This window comes from Amblyomma americanum, chromosome 2 (assembly GCF_052857255.1).
Source record: "Amblyomma americanum isolate KBUSLIRL-KWMA chromosome 2, ASM5285725v1, whole genome shotgun sequence".
NCBI classification, from domain to species: domain Eukaryota; kingdom Metazoa; phylum Arthropoda; class Arachnida; order Ixodida; family Ixodidae; genus Amblyomma; species Amblyomma americanum.
Window position 1 is genome coordinate 18330831 of NC_135498.1, and position 19459 is coordinate 18350289.

At 49.0% G+C, this 19459-nt stretch overlaps 1 protein-coding gene across 1 annotated transcript; it reads left to right on the forward strand.

Moving 5' to 3' along the window:
- The first annotated feature begins 1949 nt into the window (after positions 1-1949).
- LOC144118365 (uncharacterized) lies at positions 1950-17354 on the forward strand. The gene is made up of 4 exons (XM_077651316.1): positions 1950-2428; positions 6717-6994; positions 15073-15405; positions 16757-17354. The coding sequence occupies exons 1-4, from the start codon at positions 2224-2226 to the stop codon at positions 17123-17125; spliced, it is 1185 nt and encodes a 394-aa protein (XP_077507442.1). The 5' UTR covers positions 1950-2223; the 3' UTR covers positions 17126-17354.
- The last annotated feature ends 2105 nt before the right edge of the window (positions 17355-19459 follow it).

The window sequence follows — 19459 nt, forward strand, 5'->3', positions numbered from 1 at the left end:
GATGTCAGCGCCATAATCAGACGCAGTGTGCAACGGAGTGACATGAACTTCCTGCACCGGGGTAAGTGACGCGATCGGTGTGACCGGAGCTACGCGTGGCTTTTTGAGGGACGTCGCCGATACAGCTGCTCTCGCTGTTATAAGAGCGCCACTAAAGCGGCGCCAGTGGTGTTGGTGGTGGCTGCGAAAATGTTCTGAGAGGGGGAGGGTGTCGAGGAAACGAGACTGCGATTCGGCTGCTCATGGCTGGGAGCACCGCTTAGCTTTTAAGAAGGGTTGGGGATTGGAGAGGGTGTGGTTGTGGAGTGAAAGACGTGGCAAACGGAAGAGCAGACGGGCTCCGAGGACCGATGAGAGGCTGAGGCGCAGATGAATTTCAGACGACGGAGGGCCGGCCGTTGGTGACGAGTCTGGAATAAGAGGGAGGTTTAGTACCCACTCGAAACCTGAGAGTGCGGAACCTTGCCTTGGGCTTACGGCAGGGAGCGTCTTGCGAAGGGCAGGCACCGATGAGATGTCCTAGGGTGCAGACGTCCACGCAGGAAGAACAGGCGAGGAGGAAGAGATCCGGAGGCTAAAAAGTATCGACCGCGGATCTGAACGCCGCGGATTTGAATGAGTATTGTTATTAGCATGGTCTCCAGTCTTAGTAGTCGGGCTGGTCGTAGAGAGACTCGTGGCATAAAGTAGGACAGAAGCGGCTGCGTCTAAGAGCCTGAGGCCCGAGCTTGGTTCACACTCACTGTCCCCGATGAGGAGTTAGCCGCGCCATACACGACCAACTCGTTGCATATTTGGTAGGAGGGCCTTTTGCGCTTGGATCCTGGAATCCAGGTCAGCCGATTATCTATTGTTAGGCCATGGCCGGCTTTTTACCCGGGGCTTCCATAGGATGCTTGTGCCATTCAGGTACAATGTGGGCACACGGGATCTTGCTCCTGTTTTGTGGATCCGGGGGGAATCTGACTTGCACGCCGAGGGAGAGTCTTCGTGACAACCCTGTAAGGAAAGCGTCAAGTCGGTAGGTACGGTTAATTGGGAATCACCTACGCACGCCTCGGGAAATCAGTTAAGTGGGAACAAAACACAACTGTGCAATCAGGGAAGAGAGGAAGGTGGGGGTTATAGGAAAAGGAGAAAGAGGCACCGTAGTGGAAGGCTCTGGATTAATTTCGGCCACCCTAGGTTGCTTAACGCGTGTGCTGACATTGCGCAGCGCACGCACAGAATTTGCATACCACCTCCATCGAAACGCTGCTGCCACGGCTTGGATTTGATTCCGCCCACTTAGGAAGGGAAGGGATAAAGGAGGGAGTGAAAGAACAAAGGAAGAGGTGCCGAAGTGGAGAGCTCCGGAATAATTTCGACCACCTGGGGATCTTTAGCGTGCACTGACATCGCACAGCACACGGGCACCTTAGCGTTTTGCCTCCATAAAAACACAGCCGCCGCGGTCGGGTTCGAGCCCGGGAACTCCGGGTCCGTAGCCGAGCGCCCTAACCTCTGAGCCACCGCGGCGGGTCTTTCTTCCCACTCGACCGATTGCCGGTGGCGCCACTCAGTGACGTCACACGCATGGGCAGTAGGCTGAAGCGCCGGTGCATTGTCTCTGGCGCCTTGCGCATGAGCAGTGCATTATCGTGTACTGGACTAACCACTAGTATTTCTAATTAATTAATTACAAATATACTAATTAACAAATTCAGCAAGTAATAAGTACAAAGTAAATAATTTAACACATCGAATTTGCTAAGTAGTAATCAATAATTGCCGAATTACTTTAATTATTTTCTCTCTCTTTACATCTTTCACTCTTTCACCCATCTTTTCCCTCTCACACAGTGTTCAGGTGTCCACTTAGAGTGAGGCTACGGTATAGTGAGGCAGTACTGTGACTTTAATTTCCTCATAACCATTTTTTTAATTGTCAATCATTTTTTTCTCTTATCACGACCTCCTCGTCCTCGCCCGTGCTTCTGCAGTGTCGTGGCTGCGCCGAACGCGTGTTCGAGTCCTCGCGCGCCGCGTCCGCGTGGAGCTGGAGCATAAGAAAAAATCGGCGCTTTGTCTTCACGATTGCGGACACGCCACGAGGCGCCACGTTTTCGCCCCTTCCACGAGGCAGCGGCTACGTTCCAGCCTTCGAAGCAGCGGCGGCGCGGGCGACAATCGTCTTTCGGGATCGAGAATCGACAGCGGCAAGGCAGCGGCTTCTGGGGGACCATGGACTCCGCGGGCGGCTCCACAAGTGGCGGCGGTCAGCGCAGCAACAACCAGAGCTGGACGAACGAGAAGGAGGCTCGACTGATCAGCCTGTACGGAATGTACCGCCTACTGTGGGACAACCGTCACCCCGAGTACTACAAGAAGGACAGTCGCGAACAAGCCATCAACGCCATCGCTCAGGGCTTGGACAACGAGTTTAATGGTGAGCTTTCCGACGTTTCGGCGTCGTTCTATTTCCTTCTGAAGAGATAGCGTGTTGTGGGAGGACGTTGCTTCTTGCTTTTTTTCTTCCTTGTCTTGGTCTAAAGGAGTAGCACATTTGAGACAAGCGTTTTGTTAGAGTGTAGCGATCTGTAGATGCATCCTGCGTTCTGTCCTCAGGGGTAAATTTTCTGGGTCACTGCGGTGACCGCCGGACGCGGCGGGATCGCGAGCGCGTGAGAACCGCACGCCTTCAGATACCGTCTTCTCGCGCTTCTAGTTTGCATTTCAACTTTACAGACTCCTTTGGATACCAATTTTTCGCATTTATAGCTTTCATTTCAAGGTCACAAAACATTTCCAATCGAGGCTTATGGTATGACTAAGCCTAACGCGGGAAAAAGTCTACCCGTAGTGCAGTAAGGTCCTGCGCTCTAAGCTAGGGCAGTTTATTACGGCCTTTTATTCCGCAGGTTGTCTTCGACAGCGTTTTATTTTTATGGCGCCTCATTCACTGAGATACATGGATGCCAGTACTTCTTTTTTTTTTTTTTGGCGCCGCGCCCGCGTTGCTATCGGTTTCCGGACTGCACGGCGTTCGGGCAGTTGTTCGCGACTGCATCGCGAGCGTGGCACGCGAATCCGCAGCTTCTTACCCGCCGCGGTGGCTCAGTGGTTAGGGCGCTCGGCTACTGATCCGGAGTTCCCGGGTTCGAACCCGACCGCGGCGGCTGCGTTTTTATGGAGGAAAAACGCTAAGGCGCCCGTGTGCTGTGTGATGTCAGTGCACGTTAAAGATACCCAGGTGGTCGAAATTATTCCGGAGCCCTCCACTACGGCACCTCTTCTTTTCTTCATTCATTTTCTTCTTTATCCCTTCCTTTACAGCGCGGTTCAGGTGTCCAACGATATATGAGACAGATACTGCGCCATTTCCTTTCCCCCCAAAACCAATTATTATTATTATTAAGTTGCCCGACATTCGGCACCGACATGGGACAACTCCACAATGGGTTTGGCCCAACCCCAAAATTTAGGCGGCCGACCATGCTTTCACACAATAATTTGTGCTGAGCAATGCTACTCCACGAGCCATTTTTTTATTCTTTTAAGAGCATTAGCTCTTATTTATCACGTTTCTAAAATTTCTTAAGGAGGGATTAAGATAAAAAAAAGGAAGAGGTGTCGTAGTGGAGGGTTCCTGAATAATTTCGACCACCTGGGAATCTTTAGCGTGCATTGACGTGGCACAGAACACTCAATTTTCAAATTTTCTGAGGTGGGCCACCCCAATTTCGGGACCAGTTTCATTGTGAGACTAGCTGAAGCTTGTCTTACTCCAGAGCACGCAGATTCACAGGCAGTGAAATTCGGCAAAGCTCACTTCGTCAAATTTCGTGTAGTCTGTACCATATTTGGGCGTGGACCATGTTGTGAAAGTGCCATACTCCCTCTCGGGAACCTGCCATTAACTCTCTCGCAGTAACTCTCTCACTCATGGTGAACGCCCAACCTGCGCCACGAGGGAAGGAGTGAAGGACGGATTGAAAGGAGGGAGGAAGAGAGCAACGGCCAAGGAGGCTTCGGGTTTTTTGATAATTAATAATAATTGGTTATTGGGGAAAGGAGATGGCGCAGTATCTGTCTCATATATCGTTGGACACCTGAACCGCGCCGTAAGGGAAGGGATAATTGAGGGAGTGAAAGGAGAAAGGAAGAAAGGGGTGCCGTAGTGGAGGGCTCCGGAATAATTTCGACCACCTGGGGATCTTTAACGTGCACTGACATCGCACAGCACACGGGCGCCTTAGCGTTTTTCCTCCATAAAGACGCAGCCGCCGCGGTCGGGTTCGAACCCGGGAACTCCGGATCAGTAGTCGAGCGCCCTAACCACTGAGCCACCGCGGCGGGTGGTTTCTCAAGTGCGAAAGCAATTCTATATGTACTCTCGGCGAAAATGTGAAGCCTCGTGGCAGGTCACGTGACACAATTTTCAGTGGTGGAGATTTGTCAATGGCCCTGAAGGTTTAATTGGCTGTTGGAGAAAGGAAATAGCGCAGTATCTGTCTCACATGTCGGCGGACACCTGAACCGCGCCGTAAGGGAAGGGATAAAGGAGATACTGAAGAAATGAAGAGAGAGATGCTTGAGTAAAGGGCTCCGGAATAATTTCGACCACTTGGAAATTTTTAACCTGCAGTTACATAGCGCAGCACGCAGGCGCCTTTGCGTTTCGCCTCCATCGAAACGCGGTCGCCGCGGCCTGCTTTGAACCCGGGTACTCCGGCACAGTAGACGAGCGCTCTAACCACTGAGCCACCGCGGCAGGTCATTTTACATTTCGGCTGCGCCAACACGTGGCCGCTACGCCTGGAAACGGACATGGGTACACCTGCTCAGTAGAAGAAAATTGGTTTATATGAGTTTACGATCCAAAGCGACTCAGGCTACGAGGGACGCCGTAGTGAAGGGCTCCGGATTCGACCACCTGGGGTTCTTTAACGTGCGCTGTCATCGCACAGTACACGGGCGTCTAGCATTTCGCCTCTATCGAAATGCGCACGCCACGGCCGGGTTTTGAGAAAAATATGTAAGTCGCAGCTACTTTCTCACTCCTGTCACGCCGCTGTTTTTCAGTGGTTATGGCGCTCGGCTGCTGACCCGAAAGGCGCGGGTGCGATACCGGCCGCGGTGGTCGAATTTCGATGCTAGAGGCCCGTGGACTGTGCGATGCCAGTGCATGTTAAAGAACCCCAGGGGGTCGAAATTTCCGGAGGCCTTCACTACGGCGTCCCTCATACCCTGAGTCGCATTGGGACGTTAAACTCGCATAATTCAAACTTCCTCACTTCTCGGTCATCATGTAGACAGCGCCATGAGAGAAAGGAGGAGAGAGGGAGTGAAATGAGATAGAAAGATCCGCCGCATTGGCACTGGCGGTCGGCTGCTGACCCGAAAGACGCAGGTTCGATCCGAGCCACCGCGGTTGCATATCGGTGGAGGCGAAATGCTAGAGGCCCGTGTACTGTTCGGTGTCAGTACACGTTAAACCCCAGGTGATCTAAATTATCCGTAGCCCTCCACTACGGTGTCAGGTATAGCCTAGCTGCATCGCTTTGGGATGTTGAACTCTCTGCCACCTTGCGTTGGGTTCTTTAACGTGCCCTGCCGTCGCATGAGACAGAGTGCGGGCGTTTACGATCGAGCCTCCGCGGTGGCTCAGTGGTTAGCGTGCTCGGCTACCTATCCGGTGTTCCCGGGTTCGAGCCCGACCGCGGCTGTTGCGTTTTTATGGAGGCAAAACGCTAAGGCGCCCGTGTGCTGTGCGATGTCAATGCACGTTAAGATCCCCAGGTGGTTGACATTATTCCGGAGCCCTCCACTACGGCACCCCTTTCATCCTTTCTTCTTTCACTCCCTCCTTTATCTCTTCCCTTACGGCGCGGTTCAGGTGCCCAACGATATATGAGACAGGTACTGCGCCATTTCCTTTCCTCAAAAACCAATTATTATGTTTACATTCGCATCGAGCGTTGTGAACACAGTGTTGTGACATGACCGGTTAATAGGTTTTGTGTGCACCGCGCGTGCTGCACAGGCGGCGGCACACTAGCTGCAATACTAGAGGCGGGATAGTTGGTGACTAGTAGCAGAATGCATCTTGGAACCGCGCAAAACGACAAGGGACGAGGAAAAGAATCCAACAGGACAGAGCGTGGAAATTCAACTGGTTTATTACAATGGTGCGTCTGACTTATATAATCATCGCAATCACACAGTAACCTGACAAGCGATCATCACGCAACACTGGCGCGTGTACGGGACATCATGCTATCCAGATATAAAAACTCTTTTCAGACAAGTTTACTGAGGTTTTGCTGACACACGAGCCGGGTTCCTTCTTACTAGAGTAGGCCTCGTAGTACGATTCTCTACTTAGTTTAGACGCGACTTTTTTCAAGATTGTGGTCTCGCGGAACCGAGGAGTGCAACCACGGCAATGGCGACAATCTCGGGGGAGGGTATGTGGCCGACCATTCGTGGCCTCCATGTCATGCTTGGCGGCGGTTTCCGCTGCCCAGGTCGTAAGCCGTAATTGAATATGCCGGAGTCGCAGCCGCAAGCCGACCAAGCGCATTTCATACGTTCGAGGCTCTTCGGGTGTCCCGCTTCTCATCTGCCTGCATCGGATGTCGCTTCTGCATCGACAAACTGTGAGGCAGTGGGTACGATCGCGGTGACCAGCGCACGTCGACAGCTGTCTTTCTGCCTTTTCCTTTTCCTCCCAGTGGTGAACGTGAAGGACAAGATCAAGTCCCTGCGCGACTACTTTGTGAAGGAGCTGAGGAAGGAGGCTGCGTCGAGGAAGTCGCCGGCCTTGCGCCCTTACGTCTCCCGCTGGGAGCACTTCCGCTCGTGGGACTTCCTTCGGAGTGTCGTCTGCTGCGACCCGAGCGTGCAGTCGCCGCCCACCGTCGACCTGCCGTCGGGACCCCTCGGCGGGCTGCACTGCGTGATCGACGCCATGCTGCCCACACTTGTGCGTCCACGGGCGTCGCGTCGAACTGTGAGTGTGCGCGCTGTCTTATCGGTTCATTCTGCGGTCACGCTGCCGCTTTGGCTGCATTGGCGACCGGTCCTTCAGCACCGTAGTCACCGCTGTGGTTCTGACACGGAACTCTGAGGGGCCCTTGGCCAACCTCGGTTCCTCTCGAGTGAAATGCTTGGAAAAGGGCATTTGTCCAACCTGACCGAGAGGGGCGAGGTTGGTCAAAGGCCCTTTTCCAAGCACTTCACCCGAGAGGAGCTGAGCAACAGGCCGGGGGAAATCTTGTACCATTAGAAACTCGGTGGGTGCCCAGAGGCACTGAGGATCGAATCCAGCACCTCCAGAATTAGAGGCAGATGTTCTACCACAAGCGCTATGATACTGGTGTTTTGCTGCTGGCCTTCAGTTACTGGCCCTCTGCTAATGGCGCTTTGCGAGGATGCGAGTCTAGGATGCGGCGACGGCCTTTCGGTGGAGGGATAACCGTTGTAAAACTGCCTGTCTACTGAGTTTTGGTGCCTGTCATAGAACTCACGTAGTTGAAATCTTCTAGGCGCTCCTTCCTTTTTGACACGTAAGAGAGCCATTAATTAGTATTTTAATCAAGCTAATGGCGGATTTGTTCATAGCGCAACACATATATCATAAAGTTAGAAGGAATAAGCGCTTGTCCCGCCTTCCTTTATGGGCTGTGTGTTGCGCTATGAAGCAATCCGTCTTTCATCATGAGCCAATTAGCCATAGAGCAAACGCTGTTTTTATCAAGCTAGTTTAGAAACTCGGTGTTAAGATTAAGCAGTTTTTTGTACCCGTGTTTTTATTCGTCATGTTGTGGCCGTACACAATCATTTCCCACCCTCAACTACACCACCACTGAAAAAAAGGTCACTCCGCTATGGTTTCCTTGATTTTATTTTTTTTTGGTTCCTCCGGTGTGCATACATAGCCGTGCCTCGTTAGTATGGTCCCTTTAGTTCCCAAGAAAAAGTGTCTAAAAATCGAGTCGACCGTAAGAACGAATAACGAAGAAACAAAAAGAAATGTTATGAAAAAAAAAAACGCTTCATGATTACGGAGCGCTTCTGTGCATAGTAGCTGGCAGTGAAGTCGAAATTAGGCAATCTTAGAAGCTCGAGGTGCATTGTTCTGGTTGCGATTATCTTCAAAATCGTGTGGTGTAGGTTGAAGCACGTTTGGAGCACCTAGTGGTTCATAAGACGCGTGATGACGCTTCTTGGTGTGAGGAAGTATCTCTTACTGAAACACGAACGTACGCACGCACGCACCCACACGGGCACACGCACACACGCGAGGCCATTACAGCGGCATTTGCCCTTTAGCATTGCATTTTCTTGTTCTGCACTCAGAATGCAAGAGGCGGGACATCTGCTAGAGGCGCTCGGGATTCTGTTCTCATCGCTCTCCGTATTAACGGGACAAAAATACATGAGTACCATTAGCGTCCGTGCATTTTCACCCGGTCCATTCTCTGGAAAACGCGTCTTTGTATTTATGAGGCGTGCATACATTGAAAAAGCATGGTTCCAGAAAAAAAAAACATCATAATTCGAGTCGTCACTAAGCCTTGAATTCGCGCATGCAACAACAGAAGAGCTAAAAAAGAAACTGGATGACGAGGTTGCTAAAAACCGCCAGATAGAAGCTCAAAACGGGGCTCTTCAAACGAGGCTCATCTTAAGATACAGGGTGTAGTAAAAACTGAGCACGAATCAGTCCCCGATGTTCTGGCAAAGATCGGAAATGTTATGAAAGAGCCAATTACTGAGGCTGACATCGAAGTTTGCCATCGTGTGCCGACCCGAAATTCCGATAAAAGGAACATCATCGTCTAGTTCCGGGCACGCACTAAGCGCGATAACGTCCTCGCGAAAGCGAGAAAGGCTCGTTTCACGAACAGCAACATCGGTCTTAACACTTCAGAGCCCGTCTACATCAACGAGCACCTATGTCCAGCGCTTAAAAAAACTTCTAGCCCTGACTGCTAAGAAGTACGAATAAAGTTGGAAGTATGTTTGGGCAAGCAATGGAAAGATCTACGCAAGGCAGGCCGATGGCATTCCAGCAGTACAAATCCTCAGTGAAGCTGACATCGATAAAATCTTTTCAGACCAGGCTAGGGTTGTGTCTTCATTTTCTAACAGGGACTGAAGTATGTACAGGCTTAGCTGCTTGCACAAAAGGTAACAAAGGATATACACAAAATGCCAGTACAGCTCAATTGCCTCAAAGGCCTAAAACCTGGTGGCACATTATCTTTTCTTCACCTAAATGCCCGTTCGCTGGAATATAAGCATGATGATTTCGAACTCCTGCTGAATTCCGTAGATATCAGGTTTGACGCTATTATGTTATCCGAAACCTGGTATACTGAAGCTTCCTGTTCGTTTAATCATGCTTATAATAGCTTTACACTTTGCCGTCCGCATAAAAAGGGCGGTGGTTTGCTGCTCCTTTTGAAACATTGTTTTAACGCGCATATCGTTGAAGAATATTCTGAGTCAAATGAAAATTACGAGGTATTGACTGTTCGTGATGCTTGCAGATTTTTCACCGTGGTTTATCGCCCACCACACGCAAACGTCGCAATTTTTTTGCGTTTTCTTGAACATCTTTTTGACTTCATATCTTTAAATCATCATCATCATCATCATCAGCCTTACTACACCCACTGCAGGGCGAAGGCCTCTCCCATGTCTCTCCAATTAACCCTATCCTTTGCCAGCTGCATCCACCCTTTGCCTGCAAACTTCTTAATCTCATCCGCCCACCTAACCTTCTGCCGCCCCCTGCTACACTTACTTTCTCTTGGAATCCACTCGGTTACCCTTAAGGACCAGCGGTTACCTTGCCTTCGCATTACATGCCATGCCCAAGCCCATTTCTTTCTCTTGATTTCGATTAGGATGTCATTAATCCGCGTTTGTTCCCTCACCCACTCTGCCCGCTTCCGATCTCTTAACGTTACACCTATCATTTTTATTTCCATGGCTCGCTGCGTTGTCCCTAACTTAAGCTGGACACTTTTCGTTAGCCTCCACGTTTCTGCCCCGTAAGTGAGTACCGGTAAGATTATCCGGTTGTACACTTTCCTCTTGAGGGAAATTGGTAAACTGCCACTCATGATCTGCGAGATTTTGCCACATGCGCTCCACCCCATTCTTATCCTTCTAGTTATCTCCCTCTCATGATCCGGATCAGCTGTCACTACCTGCCCTAAGTAGACGTATTCCGTCACAATTTCTAGGCTCTCGCTGCCAATTGTGAACTGTTGTTCCCTTGCTAGGCTGTTGAACATTATCTTGGTTTTCTGCATATTAATTTTTAGACCCATCGATCTGCTCTGCCTGTCTAACTCATTGATCATGATTTGCAGTTCACCTCCTGAGTGACTCAGCAAGGCAATGTCATCAGCAAATCGCAGATTATTTAGGTATTCTCCATTTATTCTTACGCATTATTTCTTGGTGGCGATGTAAACATTGACATGCTTGTCAATTCAACCTGTCGAACTGGTTTGCTGTCTGTTTTTGATGCATATGGCTTTGTTAACCTCATAAATGAGCCTTCACGTATAACATCATCCTCGCAAACTCTAATTGATGTATTTTTTACAAATGTTTATGAACCTGCAATCTCTGAAACTCTTGTATGTGATATTAGCGATCATTTTCCTATTTTCGTATTTATTCAGGATAAATATGCCCTAGGATAGACAGCTCACCTCCCTTGCTTTTTCAAAACATCACCAATACTTCTTTGAACAGTTTTTGCACTGATACTCAAGCCCACGATTGGACTCGTGTTCTTGAAAAAAACTGATGTTGATTACATGTATGACGCTCTCATGTCAGATATTACAATCCTGTACAAAAAACATTTCCCGTAGATGTCACGCGGAAATAACAAAAACTCAGGGAAGCCATGGATTGCAAGCCATGTTCTAGCTCAAATTAAAATAAAAAATAAGCTATACTGGAACTTCGTAAAATCAAAGGATGTGTCAGAGCTTCAAACGTTTAAATCATTCAGGAATCGTTTAAATGCCAAACTTAAGCATGCAAAGCATCAGTATTTGATGGCGCATTTCAATGATTCAATTAAAAAAAAACTGATTTGCTGTGGAAGCGTTTAAACAGTCTTCTACGATGCAAAAGACAAACTGTACTTACAAGCATGAGGGTGGGTAGTACAGATGTGACTGGCAAGGCGCTCTCTGATATGCTGAATGATCACTTTAGTGGTGTGAGTGCCTCAAGCAGACTGCCTGCAATAAGTTCGGTCCCACTTGCCGGACGAATTTCATTCAGTAATAGCATGGTATTTTCCCCCACAACTGCGACAGAAATTACATCTGCATTTCAGGCAATGAAAAATTCTAAATCACTGGATGTCAATGACATGCAGATTTCTCCAGTTAAGTATGTCCTTGATCTGATTGCGCCTGTCTTATGCCAACTATATAACCTGGTTCTAGAATGCAGCTGTTTTCCCAGGAACATGCAGATTGCAAAAGTGGTGGCCCTATACAAAGGAGGTGATAAAAATAACATAAATAACTTTCGTCCCATCTCTTTACTGCCTATATTTTCAAAAAGTTTGGAAAAGATAATGCACACGCGTCTTTACAGTTTCATAAACAAATTCCCTCTGATCTCGCTGTATCGGTATGGCTTCGTGAACGAAAAATCCACGGAATCAGCACTACTAGCTGAAAAGGAACTCATCATTGACGCCTTTGAACGTAAAGAACTTGTACTAGGTCTGTACATTGATTTTTCAAAAGCGTTTGACTCTGTCCATCATGAAACCTCATTGTCTAAGCTGGAGGACTACGGAGTGCGCGGCAGTGCAAATCTTCTTCTTTCTTCATATCTTCATAACAGGTGCCAGTATGTAAATCACAATAATCATAATTCTAACATAAAAAGCATCCCTTCCGGCGTACAGCAAGGAAGTATCCTTGGGCCTTTGTTATTTGTTGCTTATATTAATATTTTTTCCCTGAATGACGCTATATCATGGGTTGGTTACGCGGATGATACTGCTATGTTTTTCAGAGGGGCAAATATTGATGATTTAATTTACTCTGCAAACCATGCACTGTCATTTGCTAGTGACTGGTCGCAAATAAATCATTTACGGTTGAATGCTAAAAAGACACAGGCTATTCTCCGCACTAAGAACACAAATGTTCACCTCGAAGGCAAGATACTTTTAGACGGCGTGGAAGTAAGTATTGTTAGCGAAATTAAGAAGCTTGGCGTAACATTATCTGTGACCCTTAGGTAGAATAAGCACGTTGAAGTACTCTGCAATAAACTTAACAAGGTTTGCGAGATACTAAACAGACACCGCCACTTCCTACCAACCGCAGTTAAAGGCGTAATTTATAACGCACTATTTCTGTCTACACTAAACTACTGCCATCTAATCTGGTCAACTACATCTAAGGAAAACTTAGGACAACTTAAAATCTGTCAGAAACGTGCCTTGCGTGCAGTTGCTAATATTCCATGTCATGCGCATACTTCTGATTACTTTCATCACTTTAAACTTCTTCCCATAGAATCCATCTATCTCTTTCGTCTCACGTTTACATATCGCTCGTCCGTTTTGGCGTGTAATCGCAGCTTCCTGGACTTAATAAATCTTCGACCCCACATTTCCTTCTACAATACTCGTCGAAATGACTCATGGGTTGGGCCTTTCTGCCGTACAGATTATGGTCACCAGTCCATTTCTTATCACGCAGCTGTTCTTTTGAATAACCTTGCGGCCATCGATGTCTGCCCGGAAAAGATATCCAAACGAGCAGTTTATGCACATTTTCTTGCAGCTAACGCCTGATAAATTTTGTATGCTTGTGTTTGTACTTTTTGGTGTACTTGATGTTTGTTACTTGTTGCTTATTTTATTGTATCCTGTGTTTTCGACTGCCATGAAGTGCTCTGTACTGCTGCAGATTCTTTTTCTGAATGGTGTTGAAAGGTTTTTTTATAGGCGTTGTGTTTAAGCTGAAGTGTATTTAACGAAATCTGTTTCTAACTAACTTTCTGAAGCTAAATGTGTTTTTTATGGAACTGCTGCCGAATTGTACATGAGGGGGCCGGGATTCGTCAAGCCGCAATCATGCGGCTTTTACCCGCCACCCCCTTTTTCTCCTTGAGAGAGAAAATAAAGATTTGATTCGATTTGAACATTGGTCGTATGAACGGGGTACATCCGTTCATCTCCTTACCTATGTTGTGTTAGATAGGCAATTTACAGGTGCATGTCCTCGGTTTTAAGCATGGTAGAGACGAGATTGTCTGGTGTCCTGGTAATCGTTGACAGCACCATTTAATCAAAATTTCTCACTTCTGACACGACGGTTTGTAAGTTTTCCCGAGTTTGAGCACTTCCCAGGGTACGGCAAATTCAGAAATAAAACGGAGTGGGAGACCACGATGCGATGCCCCGATGTAAAGCTACAACGCTCTATAATCCATCTGGCGACTGAGGCTGTGGCAAAGTTCGTCCACTGGTCCTTAGTGTGCGGTGGGGGACACTATCCGGTAGAATGCGTGCGTTCCGCGAGGTGTGAACCCCCACCATTTCAGGTAGAAATAAAGGTGTTCTCCCTCTCTATGGGCGTCAGTTCTGGAAAACGGTTGCCCGTGGGCGACTGTACAACTGAGAAGATTGTAGCGCCCTAAAGCTGCATAGTATATTCTGTCGCGCTCAGTGTGGCTTTCCACACAAGGAAATGTGCGAAGCCTCCTCGGCGAAGTTGTGCGACGCAAGCAGCGCAGGAAAGTTATCCATGTAGCTGCAGATCGAAACACCAGGGTTGGCTGCAGTGTCTCGGTCTGTTTATAGAGCTGCCCATCAAGCTCCACCTATCGCAAACGACAGCATGCGATCAACGCCGGCGCATGGTAGCTAACAGAGTTTACAGGACGCCTCCTGTGCATGCGCGGTGGCAGGGGCGGGGCCAGCCGGGGCCACTACGCGTGCGCGGCCGGCGTCTGATAGTCCCGCGTATACGTCTACTCTAGCATGTCTGCTCTGTGCTAAAACTAGAGAGATTTGGCATAGCGGACACGTATACACCGGAGAACTAGGCGCTGCCTGCGCTTGGCCGCGCCCTTGCCACTCCGGTAAAAGGGTATGCGCCTCTTCTAGTACGTCTCCGTTATGGTAAATCTGTCCACTGAGTAATAGTGAACGCGATAGTACGCATTCGCTGCTTGATCTTTCTCCTCTGTAGTGTAAACCAAGACAGACGTTAGGCTACAAGTGAAACAACAACTAAAACTAGGATCTGATATGACACAAGCGAAAGCCCCGTAGGAGCTTGCGCCATCAACGTCGTAGCCTAGACAGTGACACCTTAGACCATATACATCCGGTCACGTGACCAGCGCCGTCGACGCGACCGTGCAGCCATTGCGACCGCTGTAACAGCCCAGGCTGCCACAAAATCTGTAGCCTTAGACTTTGCTGGTGGTCAGCAGCACAGCGACAGCTTTCGCTGAGCTCAGCCCGCAGTACAGCGTAAACACTTGGCACCCATGGATTCTATTCAATTCTTATTATGTGTCGTGACGAGTTGGCTCGTGGTGGTGCAGATAGAGAAAAGCGCGTGGTAAAAAAAAAGGGGAGGGGGGCGGGAGGGTTGAATTTTAATGCGTCTGAATTCATATTGTTCCTGCGCTGACGGATAGGGGGTCATGGCTCCAGTACAGCTATTTAACGAGCATGAGCAATGGCAGGAAGAAATATTTCAAAAAATGTATGGAAAGTTGTCATTGATCCACTATAGTCGTTCCGATCCTGTCAACGAGCTTGTAGCTCACGCGTGTCTGAAAAAAAAACGAATCTTTTTATACACTAGTGAATGAATGAACGTATGCACGGGTTATTGAATGAATGAATGATCGAATGCACGGGTTATTGAAAGAATGAATGAATTAATGAATGCACGCACGGGTTGTTGAATGATTGAAACAGAGCTCAAGGTTGGCAGACTTGATGAGGTCTAATATCTGCGTCCTCTTGGTGTGGACTGACGTTGCACAATGGCGCAAGCGCAGGGTGTCAAGCGGGAGCGCCAGGAGATGTATCCGGGGTTCTTCGATGCCGAAGGACCGGACGTGATCCTCCCCTCGTCTCCCGAGTGCTCGTCGGATGAGGACGAGGTGCGGCCGAACTCGAGGAAGACCGGATCCTCGTCGCCGCCTCCTCCGCCGGTGCCGCAGGCGTCCGGTAGCAGCGGACTTGCACCTCAGGACCACGCCTTGGCCGGACCGCAACCCAAGACTGAGCAAAGATCTTCGCCTTCCCCCCCTTCCTACCCCGATCGTGACAGCATAATGTCACCGAATCCTCCGCCGCCCAGAAGAGCGCGCCTGTCCAGGAGTCCCGAGGTAACTTCACTACAGTTCTGCGTTAGTTACCTTCAGATGTCCTTTTCTTCACAGTGCTGTGGTGTTTGAAACGCACACCGCAGTCATGTCTGTACAATGATTTGATTCTGACAGGCGTACAGTTAAGCCTTGTGACAGAACGGCCTGTAACGAAGTGATATGAAGAAGAAAACTGTGTTCCGTGAAAGCCTAGCTCGTTTATCCATGCACATTTTTTTTTGCCTTGTTTTGACGAAGTGAAATTTTTCTTCCTATAAGAGTAGGGAACCCCTTTTTTTTTCTTAGAATCAAAGTTAAAACACAACTGCCCACCCGGTGTTGGGATTTGCCTTGAAACTGTGCGACCGTGTTCAGCGCTGATCTGGTGCGGCATTTCAGAACACCCACTTTTTCAGCAGAGTGTAGGCTTTCAAAACTGAGGGCTGCAATTTTGAGTCAATGTTGACGTCGTCATATGTCGTGACTAAAAGAATCCTGCAGTGCGCTGCAGCCTAAAGAAAAAGTTGCTGGTGCTTCTGAGCCGCGCGGTGCAGACTTTAGCGTCTCGCAGAGACAACCGAAGAATGATTCTCTCGCCTAAACTGCTGTCCTCGCGCGAAGATTTCACGCAGATTTAGCAGTCCGTTTACATTATACTACGTTTTAAAGAAGCACTTGCCTGATTCTGTGAGAGTATGCTTTGCATGCGCCAGCTCCACACCAAGAAACCTTTTCCCAACAGCTGCACAAGCAGCGCCTTTTTTTTCAACTTCGGCAGAAGGACGAAAGCAGACGACACGAGACGCGAAGCGAAAATTGCTCTCAATTCCCCGGGAAGCGAGAGATGGCGCTGCCGGTACAGCTATTGCGGAAACATTTCTTTTTTGGTGCGGAATTGCTGAGGATGAGATTAAGAGAGAGAGGTGACTCCAGCTGTCACGGGAAAGGATTAATTGTAGGCATAAGGGAAAAGCCTTTGTCTTGCAGTGGATGTAGCTAGGCTGATTATCACCGCTGCATATAATGCGGACTTACGATTATTTTTCATATTCAGTCATATGTGAAGAAGAGATAATTCTCTTTCGTGTTTCTGGAATCAGAGTATTGGTTTGTGCTGTGTAAACTTATTTATGTACCAACTGGCTTGGCTATTTTGCGTAATGCATGCACTCCGGATCATTTCTTTTTGGAAGTTTTCACGAGTTGCTTCCCTGCGAAACGCTCGAGGACATCACTTAACCGAGTGCTTGTTTTCTGTTGCCAGCTATACATACCTGATGCCATGGCCAGATTGCGCGGTGTGAGTACCAGCCTGGCCACAATCCTCCTGACATTCTCCCTGCCTTCCTCTTGTTCGTATTTCTCTCCGCAGCGACCACAGGAGAACCACCTAGGCGCCACGCCCTCGAGTTTCGGTGGTGGTCAGCCGCCCAGACCGAAGAGCTCGCCTGTCCCGTCGCCAGTGGCCACCTGCACCGATTTCGTCCCCGTCGGCACAGAGTCCAGGAACCCGATTTGGTTTACGGGCGGCAACGGCGGAGGCGGCGGCGGCCCGGCTCCATTGGATCCTGAGCTTCCGTACCATGACGAGGAGGAGCTATTCTGCCGACAAGTTCTCATGGAGCTACGCCAAATGGAGAGGTACCGCCGAGCCATGGCCAAGTTGCGCATCAGGCAGGTGCTGTTCGAGATCAAGTACTGGGCCCTGCATGCCCCAGTTCGTGGCCAAAGGGGTAACTGAAATCACGGCGGGCCTGTCAAGCCGCTGAAAAAAATCACCCGGTGAATCAACGCTCGCCACTGACGCCTTCCTCCAACCTGAGATGTGTGTGACGCGAATCGCCACAGAATGGTCTGCCTGTGAAAAAGAGCCGGAAGCGAAGCTGCATGCAGATACACTTTTTTTTTTCATGTCTCTTCTTTTTGTTCTTATGTCACTTGGGTGCACGCTGTACGCTTTTCGTACTGCAACCCTCTTCTCTCGGGTGTGTTGTTTTTGCACTCTAGCAGAATAAATCTTGAAGGAGCGCCCTTTGTTTTATTTGTTGTTTCTTTCCAGCCTTGCCCAAAATACGACAAAACATATTGCCGTTCTGTCGCGACGATAGATTTTTCTGTGCATTGCAAAGTCTCCTGTTGTTACGAAAGACCTGGCCTGTCTCTAAGGCAAGTGGCTGCGCAATACTACGGCAAGGTTTCTTGTTACTAGGCCACTGTCCCAAAACATTTTGTGATGGGGTTTCGGTCCCGAAGAGTTCGATTGGTGGAAGTTTTGTATTGAATACTGTTAGCACACCGCGGTGAGTTTGTTCCCGGCAGTCGTGGACACACAGAACAAAAAAAAAAGAGAAACTTAAGTTTCGTCTTAAGGGTAGGACGGGATAGCGTAATGGGTTAATACTTATATTTGCAGGTCGTTCTCTGCTTTACATTTATAGATCCCTGGGAGTCCTCATACCAATCCTGGTGCAGCGGTTAAGCGATGCGCCTCTGCCCTGCGATGGGATTTGTGCGGCCCAGGTTGCTTGCTCTTCCCGTGTGATCACTAATTCAGCTGCCACGGTGTGCAGTTTGTTCATCCACCGATGGGAACGTTGTGATGACGCCTCAAAGTCACGTGACCTAGGTGGCCCGCACTCCTCCTAGGTTGCTCTCTAGGGACCACCTGCAAGAGCCATGCCCGTGGTTTTGTCCTCACTACGCCGACGTGCGAAATGTCGTTCTATAAACGGGCGAAAACAGAATTGCACGACCAGCACCTCGAAGGCAACCGCATGAAAAGACACGGCACCAGCAGCGCACGTCCATCGCCGCCGCGCGGTTGCTCGCGTGATTCCGACGCCGATGGCTCTGGGGAGCGGGGACGGCGGGGCGCGCCGGCGACGCGGTCTTGCTTGGGGTTTTCCCATCGGTATGGTGCTTCCACACTAATAGTTTCAGAGTGAGCCTTACTCGGGACGTTTTTTCGTCCAGTAAGTAACGTTCAAAGAGTTGTCTGTAAATTCTCTCGAAAACATCGGGCGTTGGAAGGACAGTTTGGTGCATGACCCCCATTTCTGATTTGTTTTATTCACCGGTACCTTAGCTTACATATAAGCACGGAAATATGTACTACTTAGAAAGATTGAATGTTCTGCTCATTCGTTTTGAAAGCGCTAGCTGCTTACTAGAAAGGACGCACACCAAGATGCGCCCTGCATGGTGTTTGGTGCACTCTGAAACGAAAACCGAGTTTTTCTTGTTGGACTTTTTGTCTGCGTGTTGTAGAGCTTCCTCCGCAACGTCACTTCTGCTCTATGAGGGTAAGATACAAATGCAAACATTTCTTCATAATGCCTTATCTTTGCTTTCTGGAAGGTGCAGTTGCACTTTTCATCGTGCATTTATCATAATTAACAGGACTTCCTCGTGCATCCACTTTATTGGATTAGGTGCATCTCATTTATAATTGGGGAAAGTGAAGCGAATAAAATGAAACTGAAATTGCATCCTGGGGATCTTTAACGTGCACTGACATCGCACAGCACACGGGCGCCTTAGCGTTTTTCCTCCATAAAAACGCAGCCGCCGCGGTCGGGTTCGAATCCGGGAACTCCGGATCAGTAGCGCTCGACTACTGATCCGGAAATTCCGGGTAAGAACCCGACCGCCTCGGCTGCGTTTTTATGGAGGAAAAACGCTAAGGCGCCCGTGTGCTGTGCGATGTCAGTGCACGTTAAAGATCCCCAGGTGGTGGAAATTATTCCGGAGTCCTCCACTACGGCACCTCTCTCTTCCTTTCTTCTTTCACTCCCTCCTTTACCCTTCCCTTACTTCGCGGTTCAGGTGTCCAACGATATATGAGACATATACTGCGCCATTTCCTTTCCCCCTAAAAACAATTATTAGTATTAAAATGAAAACGAAACAGCCCAGACGTTTTTTTATCTGGCTTTGACCGCGGGAACTCGGAAAGCTAAACACACACACACACACACACACACACACACACACACACACACACACACACACACACACACACACACACACACACACACACACACACACACACACACACACACACGCACACGCACAC